Genomic DNA, 20,582 nt, shown 5'->3' with positions numbered 1-20,582 from the left:
TACTGGAATTTCTTTATCATGACCCTCATTTGTTGGGAACAAACTATATATAACTTATGCCTCCCCTGAACTCAGAGAAAGGTATGAGAAAATGTTTGGGGGCAGAATATTTTAGTTTTCCTTTACTACTGTAACAATTTATCATGAATCTAGTAGCTTTAAAACAACACAAATTTATTATTTTACAATTTTGGTGGTAAGAACTCCACAATGAATTTCCTTGAGCTAAAATCAGGTGTCAGCAGAATTGCATTCCTTCCGGAGGATCTAGAGAATACTCCACTTCCATGCCTTTCCCAGCTTCTAGAAGTTTCCCAAATCCCTTGGTTTGTGGCCCCACATCATTCTGACCTCTTTTTGAGTCCTTTTCTGACTCTGACCCTCCTGCTTCCCTCTTTTATTTTTAAGGACCCTTGTGATTACACAGGGCCCACCCAGATAATTGTGGATAATCCCCCATCTCTAGATCATTAATTTAATCACATATGCAAAGTCTCAATGTCTCTTTCATCTTGTAAAGTAACATGTCACGGGTTCCTTGGATTAGGATGTGGACGTCTCTCTGGTGGCACTATTCTGCATACCACAATGAGTGTCATCATGCCCAGCCAGTCGCAAGAGCACGAACTTTGATGAGAAACCTGTCTTGGAAATGTGTGGGAACATGTTTTCTAGAAACAGAAGGAAAAGGGCATGGACGTAAGGTAAGAGAGAGAAGCATTTTATGGTGAATAAAGAGAGGGTTCTTTTTCTGAGGAGGATTAATAATGGAGCAAGTTGAAGACGTAAGAAGGGTGGAAAAATTTGGAAAAGCAGCTGGTGGAAAAGGCCGCAACTCAGGAAGAAAAAGTGACCGCCTCCACAAGGGCTTATCTGAGATGTGAAGGTGGTGACATGCTCAAGATATGGGCTCTGAGGCCAATTACGCCAATTACCATGTCCGTGAAGATGCCACCAAACCCAGTGCCAAGACAGCCACCTTCATTCGTATTTCCCATTTTACAAACAAACCAATGACATCAGAATTCAAGTAGTTCTCCCACCTCCTTTTTGTTATGCCATTGGATTTCCCCCCCATGATTCCTATGAGAAATCTCACACTAATTAGACTAGCATAAGAAGGGGGGAAAAAAAGATGAATCATGGACCACACTGGAAATAAACTAAGAAATAAGAAAATATGATCTCTGCCCAAAAGAACAACGGTGAAAAATTGCACTAACAGAGAGGCCTATAGTGAGAGTTTAAATTTTTTAAAGGGTAAAACATGGAGAGTCTGCTAAGATCTACCAGCTGTTTCTCTTTCCTCAGACACTTGCCCAGGAGACAGCTACTGAAACTTGGGTGCTTTTCTCTCTTGCTGTGTCATACACTGTTCCTTTCCCTCCCCACCCCCTCCCTGCTCTCCTGCCGCCTGGGTGCCTGTGTGTGTGTGTGCGCGTGTGGTTTCTCTCTCCCCTGTAAGAACACAGCTGCCTGCCTGTCTCCTGCTGTCGCCGTTCCTCTGACTAGCTTTTTGCAGCCTCTTCCCTCTCCTTCTCTTTCTGCTTAGCTCCTTGTCTTCTGGTAAGTGCGACAAATGCTCCCCCATGCCCTGTGAGAAGTTGTAGGGTGCGGTTTGTGGTGTTTGAAACTTGCAACTTTGAGATTGCTGTGAACTGTGGAAGAACTTTCCATTGTTTTATTTATAAATGAAATGTGTTACTCAGGAAGGGATGTGTGTGATAATCTGCAGGACTCCCAGTACAAGTGAAAAATTCTCAGAGGAGCAAAGCAAAAAAAAAAGGCAATAAAGTGTATTAAGACAATTTGGAAATAATTTCTCCTGTCAATTAATTCATATGGAAAGGAACAATTTAAAAGTAGCAGAGTTCTTTGACCTTTTTTTTTTTCCCCTCTTGTTGATTTATCTTGAGGCTACTTTTAGGAATTGAGTTGTCTTGTGGTTTACAATGACTCAGTTATTCTCTTTTAAAGTAAATTGTGGGCTAGGAGCTTAAAGGATATCCATTGAATTAATATTAAAAACATCAATGGCTGTGGCCTCTGAGGAATGACGAATAAATCAAATACAACCCAACTTCTGCCTTGAGACTAACCATACTAAAACTCCTGTGAAAAGTCAGTTTCAAATTCATTGCTTTGAAGTTGCGGCTTACTTTAAATGTTATTCCACCCTCAGAAGCCTCCCTAACACTTCAAAACCCACATACGTATTTAAGCCGGTGCATGTTTACTGCTTTTAGTTTTGATTTTAAAAGGATTCTCTTCCCTTGATTTTCAAAGAAGTTGTGCTAAATGCCATGGCTCCTTTTAGAAGAGCTTAAAATAACTTCTGGCTGGACAGCAGGTGCCATGTATCTTTCTGCGAGTTTAGGGGAGGCATAAGTTATATATAGAGGAGGGTGCCCAACAAGTAGGGGTCAGGTTAAAGAAATGCCAGTGATGAAAACAACAAGGCTGTTTACAGCATCATTTGATAATAAAGTTTGTGCATTAAAGTGGGTAAGAGAAAAAGGTACTTTCGAAGTGAATGAGTACTTGATGAGGGCCATCAGTGGGTGGCAGAGGCTGTAGGTTGACTTTTCCGTTCTTGTTGGGGTCCCAGCACCTGACCTCCTCTGCCCTGAGAACAAGAGGAGGAAGCTGTGTAGTGCATGGAACAGTGTGTTTTTGTTTCTCCTCTCCTGTCACCACGACAGCAAAACCCGTGCATTATGAGAACCAGGTCATATTTTTACACTGTTAATTAGAAGCACCACCATTAGATCCCATTTACAAATAAAATGCACCATCACTCAAAGGCCTAAGTCAACTCTACTGCAACCGGAGAAATGGAGAGAGCCAGAAATCCTGGAATTCTTTGACTCAGCTTGTACTTCAGCCCCTATTTCCAAAGAGGCCATATTATATGTGGATTATTTCCCAAGTTCATTCCCTCCCTATTCAGTTAACATTGCTATTTCTTAAAAATTACAAAGTTACCCTAGAGCTTCTTGACTGAGAAAAAAAGAGTTGTAATCTGTTTTTGTTTTTCCCCCTAAAAGAAAGTCAGTTTTTATATTGGAACAAAAAAGTATTATAGAAATTCAAGAAATTATTATTATGACCAATACCATGGTTCCAAATTAGTTTGTTGGTTAATTTGTACTTTCCTCCATTCTACATTTTATCCCAAAAATTAAGCTAGTTTGAACCTCAGAATATGCATTTTGCTGATGGATAATTATGTGTTGCTCATCTGAGAAAAAGGAAAATACCAAAAAAGCAAGAAAGTATTTTCTGTATGTGGTATAATAATACATTTATATCAATGTACTCATATTTATCAAATCTTCACTTACGGATTAAAATAGAGTTTAGGACTGCTTTTGTTATGAGTGATTTTAGTAAGTTCAGTAGCTCTTGGATTAAATGTTTTAACTTCGAAAAAGAAAATAACACCACTTTTAACATTTTAAATATAGACATCCACCTACTTTCAATGACTGTGAGTCTACACAGAATAATGTAAGAGAATGATAACACAAGTTGGCTTAAGCAATATGACAAATATAACATGAAAAAACAATATCTTGAATTACTCCATTAATGTCAATCATAGAATTTATACTGGAATTTAAAGACCAAAACCAAAATATGCTACTCATGTGACTCACTTTGGAAAAATGGCTTCCCACTGTTTCTACCTAACTAATTACAATATCTATGGTTTGTGAAAGTACATTCATTCTACGTTAGAACTGTAATTAGTAGGTGCCCTTTTGGGGATATCCTTACATTTTACATGTAACTGGGTTAACCATATAAAACTTGACTATGCTTACCACTAGATATTACTCCCAGTATGGAGATGAATCACTCTGTACAGCTCTCAGGAGAACCCCAGTCAACACCTCCAGGGGACAGTTCATCATTACCCAGTCAAAATGGCTTGGAGAAGCAAGATAACGATTCCTCAACCCCACTCCAAGCACCAGAGGGGAAGACAGATGTGCAGTCTGAACAGGGAGCTCATGATATCTCTGAGGAGTTGAATCGACAACTGGAAGACATCATTAACACCTATGGGTCTGCTACTGAAAAAGAGGGCTCCATCCAGGCAAAGGAGCAGCCTGAGAACATAGAACCAGCTGACAATGAGGATGGGGACTTCGATGAGGCCACTGAAGAGATGGAGAGAGAACCCATGGCTTCTGGAGAGCCAGCCACAGCCAAAGATCCTGTCAGCAATAAAGAGCAAAAATTGGAAAAGAAAATCCTAAAAGGATTAGGCAAGTAGTTATGTTCTAATGTATGACTTTTCTTTGATGATTCCTAAAAAGGGGCACTTCTTCCAACCTTTACTAAAAGCCACATCTCATTTTTGGGTTACTATAATAGCTTCCTTCAGGGTCTCCCTACACTTCCCTTGCTATACTTGTGTTTAGCCGCTTCCCCTCAAAAGAGAGAAAGTGAAGTTTTCAACATGTTACTCACCTACCCTGTCTCCCCAATGGTTTCCCACTGCTCTTAGGACAAAGATTACATTCTTAACATGGTCTTTCAGGCCCTAATGGTCTAACCTAAACCAGTCTCTCCAGCTTTATCTCCCATCACTCTACCCACGCAATATCTCCTTCCTGAACTCTCTGCCCCTATCACCACCACTACTACTACTGCCTAATTGTTAATTATTCTGAACTTCTCTATCAGTTTTTTTTTTAACATACCATGATCCCACAAAGCCCACATACATCCTATTTTCTCTACCTAGAAATCCCTACCCATTCAGCCCTTTGGACATAGCTTAACATTTAGCTCCCAATTCAAATGGCATTTTCTTAGCCCAACCTTAGATAAGGTCTTCTTGTTTTCTGTTTCTGTTGTACCATGTACCTTTCCTTCTGAGCATTTAGCAGCATTTGAGAGTGTACATTTACTTTTTGTGATTATTTGCTTAATACATGTCTTCCCTTCTCCTAGCTCTTTTAGATCAAGAACAGGGACTGTGTGTGTATTCAGACATCATTGGATGCCTAGTGTTTAAGATAGTGGATGACACACGCTAGGTGCTCAGTAAATATTTGTTATAAGGATGAATAAACAAGTAAATGAAAGGGAAATTGCTTAAAGCAAAGCTAGTGGAATCTGGTTTAAGCAAAATATAAATATAGACACGGTTTGTATATAAAACGATTGTCAGTTAGATCCCTGAGTAGTATGTTCTATTACTATATAAAATAGTTTTGATTTCACAGAACTCTTTAAAAATGTATCAATTATAGAATGTCAAAAATTACACAAAATATTGGGGCGCCTGGGTGGCACAGCGGTTAAGCGTCTGCCTTCAGCTCAGGGCATGATCCCGGCGTTGTGGGATCGAGCCCCACATCAGGCTCCTCCGCTATGAGCCTGCTTCTTCCTCTCCCACTCCCCCTGCTTGTGTTCCCTCTCTCGCTGGCTGTCTCTCCCTCTGTCGAATGAATAAATAAAATCTTTAAAAAAAAAAATTACACAAAATATTTTTACTCACATAGTTTATTGATTCAGCAAATATTTATTAATGCCTCGTCTTTATGAGGTACTGTGCTAAGTACACAAAGACAAATAAGTCATCAAGTCCCTTTGGTTAAGGAGCTCTAAGTATGGAGAGAAAAACAGACATGTAATCTAATTGTTATGTAGGATAAGTGTTAATAACAGGCCCAGGAAATTTTTAGGAGACCATGAGGAATTTTACACCAAAAATGTCTGTGAAAGAAGGATGAGAGAGTTAATTTTCTAGCTACTAGTAAAAGCATGTTACTGTACATAGGAGAGTCCCTCTGCCTGGCTTCCTTGGTAAATTTCACTGTGACACTCAGTACAAATACCACCTTCTATATGGTACATTCCCTGACATGCCCAGCTAGAGTTAGCATCACCTTCCTTACCTCTCCATTAAATTTTCTGCATCAATCATTTGTTTATATACTTGCCTCCCCAGGGAAGTAGAGAATCTATCAGGGGCAGCTATAATATCTTATTCATTTCTGAAAGATAGTGTGACAAAGTGAAAGATCATGGACACTGGAGTCAGAACTGGGTTCAGATTCCAATAACAAGCTATCTGTGAATTCCAAAACATGTCTCTGTTGGCATGGGATATCAATATGGTACTTAAAACCCATTGCAGGCAATGCTTTCAAGAAGGGCTAAAAGACACATTTAAATAGGACACTTGATTCACCCAACATAAAGAATAAAATAACCCAAATAATACTCTAAAAATATTTACCAAGTTGCAAAGTGCAAGACTGGAATCACTCAAGTGTTTTGGATCTTTGGGAAAGAGAATAAAGTTGCTCTGTGTTCAAAAGCTGTTTTTCCTGATCTATCCAAGACATCTAGGAAATGTCCCTTCGTATTAGTCATTGTTAAACTTCCCATAAGACAGTACAAAGTCATATCGTGGAGGGTTATGATTTCAAGTGTTCCTAACCTGGAAAGTTCTTTTGCTTTATCACTTTACAACTACTTCTACAGAAGGAATATGAAAAAAGTAGGGGTAAAATTAAAGATGACCAATTGTGGTTTTTTCCCTGTCCTCCATGAGTTATTTCAAAATCTATATTAACCATCTAACTACCAAATAATCAAAGAAATTGTAGAGAAAGAAAAAATTCCACAACTCTAATTCTGCCACTATCTCCAAGTTACCAGATTTCAACTGAATGTTTAATCAGAACCAATGTTTGTGAAGCCAGGTGTGTCTGTTTTAACTTCACGTGTGTGAACGTTGACCCTTCCATGCCATTCCTCTAAACACCATCAGCATATTCTTCTAAGTGCTGTCATGTTTTGGCTACATTATGACTTAAACATTTTTAGGCTAATCAAAATATGTACCACCATTTTAAACATGATTCAGCTGTCTGCAGGTAGCTTTAGCAGGCTTCTTAGCTGTTCACCAATTAAATGGCACTACACTATCATCTAGACCAGTGGTGTTCAAACTTAACTCTGCATTAGAATCAAATACAGAATTAATCAAAAATGCTGTTCCTGAGCAGAGAAATTCAGAATTGGGAGGATTGGAATAGAGCCAAAGCACCAGGGTAATTTTGATACAGACAGATTGTGGAAGCAATGATTCTGCTATTTCGGAAAGTTCTTCCTCCACCCTTTTGAAGAAAAAGTGAAGTGCTGGCTGTGGTCCTCTCTAGAATCTATTTGGACCTTTTATAGAATTTCAGTAAATCATTTGACCAGTACCTAAAAATATATCCTTAGATTTTGCTTAGGTACTTGATCAAAGATGAGTCTGTCATTATTGCATGTTTATCAGATAATATCTGCCTTTTTGGTATTTTTGAGATGCTGAAATGTTCTGGCTCTCTAACCCAAAATTTTCCATAGTATATACTTTGGGATATTTGAGATTTCAGACAAAGTTAAAGTTTCCCTACTGCCAGAATTCTCTGACCTTTAATATATAAAACAATGAAAATCTCCCATAGAGATGGGCATAGTTTACAACATGTCCTGGATTTACTTGGCCAAAGAGACCCTTCTTTCACAGAACACCTTTGATTATTTGGGAAATGTCTCTACTACCCAAGTACCCAGGACTTGTTTTTCCTTCAGAGACTGCATATCCTCCCACAATCAACACACCACACTACACACCAGAGCAGTTGGAGGAATATTTTTAAATCTCTTTAGTTGATAGAGTCACTTTTCCCTTGGCATCTGAACTGAAAGAAACAAAAACAGATTCCCCCTTAGCATCATGACACATCCTGTCAACATCTGAAGTATATGCTTACCTCCCCCACCCCATCCTCCAGACTCACAAGTGTCTTATTAATCACTTCTCTGCCCACAGTATGTGGGCTGCACAAGCACCACATAGTAATAAGCACAGAACAATGATAAAATATAATATACATTCTAATATTCAGGTTGATAACTGATTGAGTAGGAAATCAGAGGTTTGAAACATAAGCCTGGGAGGAAAACAAAGCTGATCCATAGGTCCAGTCTGAGTTCAGAATACATCTAGTCAACCCACTAATTTTATAGACATGGAAATTGAAGCTTGTAACAAAAAAGGTTACTCAACTAGTTGATGTGATTGTGAGATTAGTCATAAAGAAAGCAAGGGGGCAGAGCTGAAGTCACTAATATTGCAGGATTGAAGATACATACAAACTAATTGGAATATTGGTTAAGGAGCATTTACCATAGCTCAGTTAACAGGCTTTGTCTTTAGTTACAGGTGACTTTCAGTTGTACCTTCTGAGGACCTTGACTAGAACAGTGGATTCCGAAATATCTTCAGAAACCCATTTACTTACTCTTCCTTAGAATGGGCACTTTCCCAGATGATATGTTTCATCCATTTTAGTTTGATTTCTAGTTTCACTGTGAAAGGGGAATAAACTGTTGCCTTGATATAAATACCTAATTTTTGGAAGAGATGGTAGGAAACAGAAGAATTCAGGGAAGAGAGGAATCAACAGAGATTGCAAGGTTCATGAGTAGATTCAGAGGGAAGCTAGATTTTAGGCCAGGTCTGAAATGGGGAGAGAGAGGTTTAAAGAAATAGGTCAAATGGGAGAGAAAAATATAATTTGAGCAAAATGATTAGCACTCTCTTCTGATCAGAATTAGGAGTGGATGTATTCATTTCTTACTGTTCTTTCTGGTATTTTTCTTTTTCATTATAAGGTTTTGCTTTATTTTGTTTTCCCTGGAATAATCTTCTCATTATTAGAATCTTAAAGTTTTTTTTTCTTTTAAGAAAGTTTTCTTTATAGTTATAGCCAAGAAATTGCTAATAGTTCAAATATATCATCAACTGACCTAATAAGAAGTCCAGGTCCACTCCGCAACTGAGAGGCCAAAGTTCCAAGTACATATAACAAGGTGACTAAAACACAAAAGATATAAAATGTTGGTCAAAAAAAAAACCAATGTAACTAGAAAATACAGAGTAGGCAGTATTTTCAAAACTGATAAGCCATTAAAACTAAGCAAAACAAACAAAAAACAGAGTATGAGAGGTGACAATGAAGGATAAGCAAATCTCAATAAATTTTAACTTTGTTGTTGTTTTTTTCCCCAAAACATTTTGGGAAGACAAATATACATCCAAACATTATTAATTTTGTTGTTGTCTAAATCAAGCTAAAAATGGTTAAAATTATTCCAGTCATGGAATCAACAAATCCTAAATGCTAAACTCAGAACCCATGTAGTCAACTTAATAATTTTATAGAGAGGGAAATTTAGACCCAGAGTTGAAGACTCTGTAAAAAGTATTTCTCAGCTACTCAGTGACACAGTCTGTTCTAGAACCTAGGGTCTAGTCCTTATCCTTAGTCCAGTGTGAATTTAACTACACTGTCCTTTTTATTAACATACACAAATCATATTTCTCTCAAAAGATATCTATAGATACTCAGGAATTATTTGTATCATAGTCACTATTTTTAAATTGTGTTAGAAAATAAAATTAACATTGAAATTTGAATCTGGGTCTAACACTTGAAACAGAACATCCACGATCTTTTCCAGCTTTAAGCTTCTGGCACATCACATGGAAATCAGGAAGGGGAAAGAGAGGCACACTTGTGTATCCAAGACCAAATTTTAGCCCCAAATTTCTGGAAGATAATTTGGGAAGAGAAAAAGGCAGGTTTTAGACACTCATCAAATCTACATAAACTTAGTATAAACAGTTATCACTATGCTAAAAGTTTAAGAAAAATCTCAGTCCTCATTTATATAGCTGATTTCATTATCTCAATTTAAGTGTTTTAATTTCTTTGATGTAAAAATCATTCCTTTGTATTACAATACTCCTTCGGTCTACAGCTGTGCCATTGGCCATAGCCATGTGTGGCATGGCTGTTCTTCTTGTTGCTCAGGTGGTCCTACCTCCTTGTAGACTTACTACTAAACTGAGTATTTGGGGGGGGATGGCCATATGCCCTTCATGTGCCTTCCCCAGCTTTAACGGGGACTTCAGGTGTGTCCCTTGCTTTCTTTGTGACTAATCTCACAATCACACTGCTTTGGAATGACACATTGGGGAAAAGGCAGGTCATTCCTTCCCAAAAAGATGTCCCTGAAAAAAGTTAGTCTGTTTCTTGTGTCTGACACTATCATCAAATGACCCCATTTCTGTGGAACTGTAATTACAGCCTTTATTAGAAGATGAGCAACTTCTCTGTCTATTCCTCTCTCCACAATAATCCTGCACAGCAAACCAATGGAAGTTTAAAAACTAAGCTCCCTGATGTCTCAAATTTATTCATTCTGTACATGCCTATGTCCAATTTCCTGGATTTTTGTGTTGTTGTTGTTGAAGGGCGAAATCATTTTTGAAGGACAGACTGATGCTTCTAAATGTTGACCTTCTATGCAAAATAACAGGATATGAGAGTGGAAAGGTACCTCAGTGAGTGTGCCCAAAACAAAACAGAACAAAACAAAACAAAACCCTCTTCTCACAGTTAAAGAAAATAAAACGGAAAGAAGATACTTAGTGTGGAGAGAAAAAGAGACCTACTGGACTCACTCAAATGTTTTTATCCCCCCCAAATGAGACACGTAATGGTTTTATGTGACCATACTCATACCGAGAGTTATCCTAAACATATATTCAATGGCACAGGTGAGGGTAAGACCTGTCTGTCTTCTAATCAATCACAGAGTTGTCTTCAAGACAGTGTTCATTTAATTTACATGCTGCTAGTGGGCACAGGTTGGCTTTGCTTTGTTCTACTACTACTGACATTTACTGAGAACTTTCCATGGACCAAACGTGATCTGGTTCCTGGGCCAAATCTGATCCACAGCAATCTCTTTCCTCTAAGAGACAACACTCACTCAGGACAACAGTCTTCCTGTGGGCCCCTTTCCCGGACTGAAGACAAGGATTAAGGGATGTCCTGACCAATGCACATCTCTCCCTGTTGCTTGAGAAATAACTCCGAGCGCAAGCAGAGCGGAGGTGGGGCAGCAGAGATTATCAGTTTAAATGCAGCACGATACGCCACAGGCCATAATTGGAGAGCTGGTGGGGCACCTCTCACACCCACCTTCTCCCCGTCTTAGTCCAAGTCTCTAATCTGAACTGACTCACTGGGCAGAGATGGACAAAACCAGCTGTTAGGAATGAGGTCATGTTTTTTAAGAAAAAGTTTCCTTTTATTTCTCCGGGTTTCCTGGCATCCAAATTCCACATGGGAATGGAGTGATTTAGAGCAAGTAGACAAACCTTGGATTCAAGCCTTGGCTCTGCCACTACTAATTATGTAACGTTGGCCTTTGCTGGGCCTTAGATTTTTAATCTATAAAATTAACCAGTTGTCTGGATGCTCTTTAAAGTCCTTCTAGACCTAAAATTCTTTGATGCCATTAGAGTTATCAGATTTGGCAAATAAGAACATAGGATGCCAAGAGGAATTTGAACTTCAGTAAACAATGCAAAATTTTTTTTAGTACAGTCATGTCCCATGTCCTGTATTTCATCTGGCAAGCCTAATTCCATGATTTATCTGCCTCTCCAGGATAAAAGCAAACATTCTAGCAAAAGGGAAATGCCTGTTCTTGGGGAAAGATTGTCAAAGTTGTTAATATTCTTACGTAGATTTATATCAGGAAACGTGGCCTCTACTGTGTGGCTTGACCTTCCTATTCTAATTAGACAGAGTGGCTGTCACTCTGTTCCACCTCTGTCGGACTCTGAAAAGATATCATCAGTGGTACCTGCAGGCCCCAGGGTCCTTTTCCTCCCCACTAACACTCAGCCCAATGGCTACTTGAAAACAAAATTTCCAAGACCACACAAAGGCAAATGGGGAGGCTGAGTGAAGAACACAAAAGGAAGAACAATGAGGAAAGAGAAGAATCTGAGATTCACCATCAAATGATCATGAACAGATGAGTCTTAAAATGTAGCATAAACTCCAAGTGGGACCAGAAAAGGTCCCTGCCGGCAAAGATTAAGGCCTGGGTGGGAAGAAGGAAGGCCCAGGAAGGCTGAACCCATTATCACAGAGACACAAAAAGGCCTGTGGAAAAGGCCCTCCATGTCGTGACTTGGTTTTCCTTCTATGTTGATTTTATTCTCTGCTAGGTAGGAAATATGAGCAGAACATTCTGACCCAAACGTTATGGAATGCATTCATGCACAGAAACAAGACAATTGGTTCCCACCAAAAAAGAGAGAAAGAAAGGTACTAAAAGAACAAAACCAAAGCCCAAAAATGGCAGACTAAACTGTCAAGTTTCTGTGCTTTGGCCTGGAATTCTAGAACTGCATGTGTCAACGCTGGCAGTTAGGTGGGAGTCAGAAGTTTTGATTGGCTGCTCTGCTTCATTTTTTTAATTAATCAGCGCGGAAAAATGGGTGACTTATTCTTATATAAAGTCAACATTTTTTATTCTTTTGAATATTTTCAAAACATTTAAAACATTTTTCTAAATGTCTTTATGGTTTTTGTTTTCTTTGAAGGCAAAGAAGCCAACCTGCTAATGCAAAATCTGAAGAAGCTGCAAACACCTGAAGAAAAACTTGATTTTTTATTCAAGAAGTATGCTGAATTGGTAAGATCTCTGATTAGCTCCTTGTGTCAGAAAGATTCAGGCTCTGGTTAGAGCTGAGAAAAGGAGGCCATTCATTTTTCAGGTACCTCATTAGAGACCATAGCTGGTCACCTCACACAAGCCAAAGCGAGAATCCATAAAAGCAGATTTTTTTTAAAAGGAAAAAGAAACAAAAACTGAGGAAAAAACAGCACAACAATGAAAGAGGATAGAGTTGGAGTCTACTCTGCACAATTCTAAGTATAATTTGGGGAATAGAAGAGAGAATTAGAGATCATTGAAAATTGCAGATATTTTAAAGTTCTTTTTGAGTTTGAAATAAAACAGAAATATACTCAACCTAAAGGCAAACTTTCACTCAGTTCTTGTGCCTAGGTGTTTTGACGGGCCCCCTCAGGAAGGCAGAGGGATGAGTTTATCCTACCTTCAGCTTATGACACCTTCTCATTTGGTCTTGAAAACTCTTATTTGTTCATTCATTCATTCATTCATTCAACCATTCATTCGTTCTCTGTGATCTACATTCTTCTCCCCACCCCCACTGTGGCGCTGTTTGATGTGGATTGCTTTGTGCCTAGTTCTAGGTACCCCCCAGGCAGGCTCCCTCTGGATAGGGCCATTGGGAGGCAGGGAAGCCACTCAGAGACCCTCTGAGGCCCTGGACGCAATTCTCTTAATTTTGGGGGGTTTTTGTGTTTTGTTTTTAAAAGACAGCCTCCAAAACTGAATGAGCTTCAGGCGCACAAACCCCTCATCTTATCCCTATTGATGGAGTGGAGTTTAACAAGTGACCTTGTTTTCTTTCTTTTTCTAACTATTACGAAATATAATTATAAAGACTAACTACGTGGGAAAGTGTCTGTAGTATGAGCCAACAAAACCAGATACCAAATTATATATGTACCTTATGATAGCAATTGTTATAAAACTATCTCGGCATATATAGCAGAACTGGGAATGAAGATGGATAAATCCAAGTTTGTGTTTTAGGTTATGGGATTAGAGATATGTTTGCTTGTGTCTGCAGCATTTCTCGTATCATCATGATGTGGGGTTTATGTGATTAAAAAACAATTAAAAAGTATTAGCAGAGTTAAATAACCAGCCAGTGACTCAGGGTTTCAGAGTCCCTCTGGCTCTACTGCATGACAGTTCAGCCCAAGAGGATGAGTCAAGGTGACAGGAAGAAAGGGACAAACAGGAACCACAGGACAAGAGTTTTAACAGTTATGTCTTTTTCCAATGGAGTGGCCATTATCTCCTGGTTCTCTAATTTAGGGACATTAGATTCCTTCCACTGTTTGCTTTACCAAATATTGCTGCACTGAACATCGTCATGCATTAGATCTGTTCCTTCCCCTTCATTTTATGATGTATGATCCCAATCCAGAATTGGGATTTCTGAATCAAACAATACGAATGCCTTTTGTTTGGTTAAGGGTTTTTTAAATGGTCATAGTACTTTCCAAAAGGATGGTAGAAATTTATAAAGTGAGTATCAGTGTATCAACTTGTTTTTATTGTAGCTTGTTTAACATGAGCTATTAATTGTCCATGAGAAATTTCAGCGCCATAAAATAAGTTAGGTTTCAAAAATATTTTTCCCAAAATTAAGGCCCCCATTCTCACCCTGTCTATCCTCCTTCTCCTTTTCCGCATAGTTCGTCCTTTGCCCCTTCAATTTACCTCCTTCTACCAAAGCCATTCATGTTTCGTTTCTAGTGCCATGCTCTGTACTTGGCTGGACTGGGCAGCATTCCAGCCTCGTACAGGAAGCCATGTGAGGTGCTGCAGCCCACAGCAGCACAACCGAAAAACATCACCTCTCCCGTCTGCCCAAGATTTTCTTCCTGAGCCACAGCTGTTCACCCTGGGAACTCCTTCCACCTACTTACCCTCCTAGTCAGGAGGCACCCAACAGAGTTTATCTTTCCAGAGAGCCTACCCAATTCAAGCCTTACTTACTATACTTTGGCATTTATATCATGTCCTGTAATAAACTTTAAAACCCAAAATATCATTCTAGAAAAAATGAATAGGAGAAAACTGGCCAAAAACCCATTACATTTCCTTTTCAGAAAGGAAAAATTATGAATAATCTAAGTCTTTTACCTGGAGACTAAACCCTATTTCATTGCTCACTGATTTAGATATTAATATAAAAGGTGTTCACTGTGTAAGTGTTAACATAGAATAAATCATCAAGTTCAAAGGTGTGAATCAAACTGCCACACTCGCTAACTCACCCTTTTAGATTCTGAATCCTGTAATATTACTTACTATTGTTTTTATTAATAAATAAGGATACATTTATTAATAAAGATACCACATGACCTGGAAGAAGTAGTTTTTCTAAGATTCCTCAGTTTTAATGTAGTTACAACAAATCACTAATACTATTCTGATTTAGTACTTGGCATTAATTTTACTTTTTTAACTTAATAATAAAAAAGGGAGAGCAAGAAAAAATCCAATATGCCTGTTACAATTGTACAGAAGCACTGTGGTGTTTAAGTGCATCATCAAATCACTAAGCCAGGAAGTATTTGACTGAAATTGTCTCAGTCGCAGTATGTTCATTTTCATTCATTAAGAAACCATATATGTATTCACAAGCCTGAAGTATTTGAATAAAATTAGCCACGTTCTTAAAAAAATTGTCAGAAAGTTAAGGGTTTTTATTTAGAGCATATACAAGATAGACCTAGCTAAATGTCAAATGTGTATGACTTTGCAGTAAAACTAGAACATTACATGGTTGATAGGCAAGCAAAGTCATCTCTTCCAACTTATGAAACACGTGTAGGGTATCTTCCTCCTAGGGCTCAGGTAAATCCATATGGGGCAGTGCTCCCCCCTTCAGGGGCAGTTTTGCCCACTATGCGCCAATAGTTGATGTCTGTCTGGAGATATTATGGATGTTACAATTGTGGGGGGTGCTACTGGTATCCATTAGGTCGGGGACAAGGCTAAACAGCCTACAATGCCCAAGATAGTCCCCTACAGCAAGAAATCATGGGGCCCAATATTCTAAGTGCTAAGGTTGAGAAACCCTGACACGTGATTTAATCTTCAAAGGATTAAGTTTAAATCATAATGGCAATAACAATAACAATACATAAATTTCAGAATGAGACAATAGGTATTCAAAATCCAAATATACTCTCTCTAAAAAAAATTTTTTTTAATTAAAAAAAATTGGGAAAAAAGGGGCGGAGCCTGAGTGACTCAGTCGGTCAAGTGTCCAAGACTCTTAATTTCAGCCCAAGTCATGATCTCACAGTCATGAGATGGAGCCCTGCATGGGGCCCTGTGCTTAGCAGGGAGTCTGCTTGAGATTCTCTCTCTCCCTCTCCTTCTACCCCTTCCCCCACTCTCTCTCTCTAAAAAAAATAAAATAAAATCCAAATGTAAGTACAAATATAACTATACTGCAAAATGAAAAAACTCATCCATCCTGTTAATAGGAGGTTAGCATGAGAAGCATATAATAAAATATCAATGATTTTCCAATTGAACCTCAAGAAGGAAATCAATTTCAGTCAATGTTTATAGTAATACGGGTAGAATTTTTCCTGATGCTAATTCTCAATAATAAATAAAAATTGCTCATAAATGTGAAGATAGAATATCATGTATGAACATCTCCAGCTTAATCAGCAATGATCATTTTAGTGTGGCAGGAGGGAGGGAGGAAGGGAGGAAGATAAGATGTGAACTGAAGAAAGTGTGACAGTCTTGTTCAGCTAATTCGGAAAGAACAAATGCTTTTTCAAGACAGGGAAATTGAGGCATACATGAGGGTTCATATCATGTGTATAATCACTTGCATCAGGCTTTTCAAGGCATCAGGAACACCTGGGGCCCAGAAGCCCCAACAGTTTCCCAAGGGCCTTTCCTCCCCTTGAGCCAATAAGGGCTAGGGCTGCCCTTTGTTTACAGCCTCACCGACTGTCCATCTGAGATCAATATGCCTGGAGTGTGCTAGTCTTTGGTGGCTTCTGGGGGTTGATCCCCAAACTCCCCCCACTGGAACTAGAATTCCATTCAAACATCGCCAAATTCAGCAAACAAAAATATAGAATAGTCAGTTATGTTTGTGTTTCAGGTAAGCAATATTTTTTCTCAGTGAAAGTGTCCCATGCAATACTTCAGAAATACTTTTACTAAAATTTAATTTCTTAATAATTTGAAATTCAAATTTAACCGGATGTCCCACATTTTACCTTTCAACTCTATCCCAGAAGTGTAGCACCCCAAGATGGAACATCTCATGGCCCACAGGCTTCATTTTCCATGCCATCCCTAATACTTCATGGTAGCTGCTGGAGGAGTGTGAGAAAAGGTCCCAGCTGTGGCTGACAAAAGCATGTGTCATGATTGATTGGCCATAAGCAGAGAGGGTGGGGGTGGTCAGAGGGCAGGGCGTGGTATGGACACTTGCCATTCACCCTGTTGACTTGTGCAGCGGCTACTTCTGAGGCCCTGGTGGAAAATCACTAATGGTAGGTAGTCGAGAGGTCCTTTCTCTTCTCCCCTTGTTTCACAAACCACAGACTTCATCTTCCATTTACCAGGAAGCTGTTTTATGCTTTCCTATTTTTTTTTCAAATAGTTGCTATAAGCTTGTTTTGAGAAAGAATTGGGAGAACAAAATATAAACCAAGCAGACATACTGTTGACCACTGCATCAGTGCAAGGCATTATCATGAATTCTGACAGCCTACAGGTTCCAAGACATGCCCTTCCAGATTGACCAGTATCACTGGATAGACTCAAGAAAAAGAAAACGATTTCTAAACCACCAAAAAGATCAGAGTAAGAAGGGATCATTATAACTATGAGGAAAAACCTATAAATGATGTGCTCTAAAAGCCATATCTACAAGTATCGACAAGTCCCATTTGTGAAGTTTATTTGATTGCAGAGGGGTGGTGGCGATAGCAAAAATGTTTCCAACAGCCACAGAGTGATCTTTAGGTATTTCCTCTTTTGCTCACTTTTCTATCAACTGGAAAACGATTCCTGCCATTTTCTTTTATGTTTGCACCCCTCGTGTCTAGCTGGACGAGCATCGCACTGAGCAAAAAACGTTAAAGCTCTTACAAAAGAAACAGGTACAAATTCAAAAAGAAAAGGACCAGTTACAAAGCGAACATAGCAGAGCTATCCTCGCTCGAAGCAAACTGGAGAGTCTATGCCGGGAGTTGCAGAGACACAACAAGAACCTGAAGGTATGTATCACCACCGTTCTGAATAACACACTTTCTGGCATGCTGCATAGACACAGGCTTCTGCCACTCAGAAAGAGCGTGTTTCTGAACTTCAATAAATTATTTTAACTCCCCAAGCCTGTTTCCTCATCCCTAGAGTGGGGATTACACCAACTTCACCGTGTAGCCAGGGAAAAATTAAATGAGGTCATATACATAGGGTGCTCCATAGCACCCGACACAGAGCAGGCTTCCAGTAAAATATTTGCCATTCCCCTTGCCTTTTTCTTACCTCAAGTTTGTTCTATTTTTTAAGGTAAGACTCAGTTCCACTCTTTAAAATATGAATTTGTAAAAATTCAACAGTTTTTGTAGTCTAATGAAATCTCCAGCACACGAGAAAAACAGACACAGAGCTAACTAACATTAGACAGCAAGATTGAGAGCCAAAATGTCAATACTCAGCTGAAAAAGAAGCTACTTGAAAACACACTGAAGCTCTTCGGATTTAATTATTCAATCTAAAAATAATAGACTGATCACTTCATTCAGTCTGCATGGGTTTCATTAATTACAGCATAAGCCTGTAGCAGTGTGCCTAATTTGATTACACATAGGCACTAGCTCCATTCAATGAAGCAAGATGCAAGGCTCTCCAAGGTAATACTGCAGGCGCCCACAATCCCCTTTCTAGCTAAAGATCTTAAAGCTTTTGACAAACAATAATTAATTAGACACCAATATTTCCATGAGATAGTTATTATTACATGTGTATAAAAGGAGATACTTTAAGAAGCAGAGAGATTAAGATCACTGCTGAGTTTGCACAACAGAGCTGGGAAGAAAGCTGGAAGAGAATCATGACTCTTCATATTCCAGATGGGAATTGGAAGGCCAGCATGATGAACTAGAACTCTTAAATCACAAGTTGTAGGGGAAGGACTTCTGGTATCTCTTCAATCATTGCATTAGGGACAATCAGAAATGCAAGTTAGATGGCGGCCTGGGGGTGGGAGCATTATTCTCAACTGGAGATACATATTCAAGTAGATAGCACCCTGTGTTAACATAAGTAGTGTTAGACTGTAAGGAGATAAAAATTAAATCAGATACAGTGGAAAGATCATCAACAAAGATATTTAAAGAATGCGATGGGGCGCCTGGGTGGCTCAGTTGGTTAACTCTTTTTTTTGGCTCAGGTCATGACCTCAGGGTCTGAGATCCAGCCCCGTGTGGGGCTGCAGGCTGGGTGTGGAGCTTACTTAACATTCTCTCTCTCCCCCTGCCCCTCCCTACCTCTCTAATTAAGAATGGGATGATGATGATGTGGCTTGGGCTTTTTGGGTAGCATTCGAAGACAGAATGATGGAAGTTGCAGGAGACCCTATATGTATAGCCACACACCCTCACTAATGGCCTCCAGTTATGGACAATGAAGTAAAGTATCATGATTATGCCAGGACTTTGCTAAGTGCCTTACATATGTTATTTTATTTAATCTTCATAACAACCTTGCAAGGGTTAATAGCTCCATTTTATTGCTGAACAAACTGAGACTTGGCAATCCAAATCAGTCATCCAAGGGTATGCATATATTAAGTATCAAAATCAGGCTTCAAATTCAAAAGACCTACTGACTTTTTTTTTTTTTTTAGATTTTATTTACTTATTTGACAGAGAGAGAGACAGCCAGCGAGAGAGGGAACACAAGCAGGGGGAGTAGGAGAGGAAGAAGCAGGCTCCCAGCGGAGGAGCTTGATGTGGGGCTCCATCCCAGATCGCCAGGCTCACGCCCTGAGCCAAAGGCAGACGCTCAACGACTGAGCCACCCAGGCGCCCCAAGACCTACTGACTTCTAAGCTAAGCTGGAGCAGTAAGGAGACAACCACTATCATATGTATATTCAGTGACTCTTAGCAGATGGCTATAATCATGCTTAGTGAAATATATATAGTGAGTGTTAGCATACAAAGATCAGGGAAATAACATCTCAGTTAATGTCTTCAGATTAGGAAGTGTGGATACTTCCTACAATACCCCGAAGAAATGTGTTTATGACTTAATTATGATTCAGGTATCAAGAGTTCTATTGGAGTAGGAGAATATGTTAATATTGTAGAAGAAAGAGGATACCTAATGATAAATTAATGTATTTTCAGAGCATAATTCTTAGCATCAGCTTTTATTTTGATCACATTATTCTACTATCATAATAAGGCTTTGCACAATTACTTCTATTTAAATCATTATTTCTTTTTAAAAATCCTGTTACATAATTTGATCACAGGGGGCAAGTAAATGCAGTATAATTTTACTTGCCAACCATGAAGCAAGCTTTCATAATAACAATTAATCAGAACTGAAAGGCATCCTAAAATGTCTACATCATTTTTCAGCAGTGTCTCTATCTTTGGTATGATATAGCAAAATTAAACCCTTTGATTCTAAAAGAATGAGAGGAATCATCACAAAGCAAATAATTCTCAATATAGATATGGGGGAAATTTGGGCACATTGTTGGTAGTTAGCAATGAAGGGAGGGTTTTGAGTTAGGAGAAAAGAGAATAGAAATGATATAAAAGTTAATTTCCAATTCTTGAATATGTTAACAAAGCAGAAGAGGGGAAAATTAGATGTTTCATTTGAGAGTTAAGGAAAATTTGAAACTTAAAATCGCTTTCAGATTCAAAATTTATATTGAACATTTCAATTACTCTATGTGACATGTGGGCTGATTGTTCTTTCAGAAATAAAATATCCAGCATTTAAGATTTCTTTTTACATTCT

At 38.8% G+C, this 20,582-nt stretch overlaps 1 protein-coding gene across 2 annotated transcripts in view; it reads left to right on the top strand.

The window, feature by feature from the left end:
• Positions 1-1,412: 1,412 nt before the first annotated feature.
• Positions 1,413-20,582, top strand: part of TXLNB (taxilin beta) — a 43,537-nt gene continuing 24,367 nt past the window's right edge. Inside the window, exons 1-4 of one of the 2 annotated variants that reach the window (XM_040627855.1) lie at positions 1,413-1,566; positions 3,834-4,274; positions 12,491-12,582; positions 17,646-17,816. In XM_040627855.1, the coding sequence (XP_040483789.1) occupies positions 3,848-4,274; positions 12,491-12,582; positions 17,646-17,816 (690 nt within the window). In that variant the 5' untranslated portion in view covers positions 1,413-1,566; positions 3,834-3,847. The remainder of the gene's footprint in view (positions 1,567-3,833; positions 4,275-12,490; positions 12,583-17,645; positions 17,817-20,582) is intronic. The other variant, XM_040627856.1, reaches the window with a different exon arrangement.

This window comes from Ursus maritimus, unplaced genomic scaffold (assembly GCF_017311325.1).
Source record: "Ursus maritimus isolate PB19 unplaced genomic scaffold, ASM1731132v1 scaffold_13, whole genome shotgun sequence".
NCBI lineage: Eukaryota > Metazoa > Chordata > Mammalia > Carnivora > Ursidae > Ursus > Ursus maritimus.
Note: the sequence above shows the minus strand (reverse complement) of the source record. Positions and strands in the feature narration are given on the sequence as shown.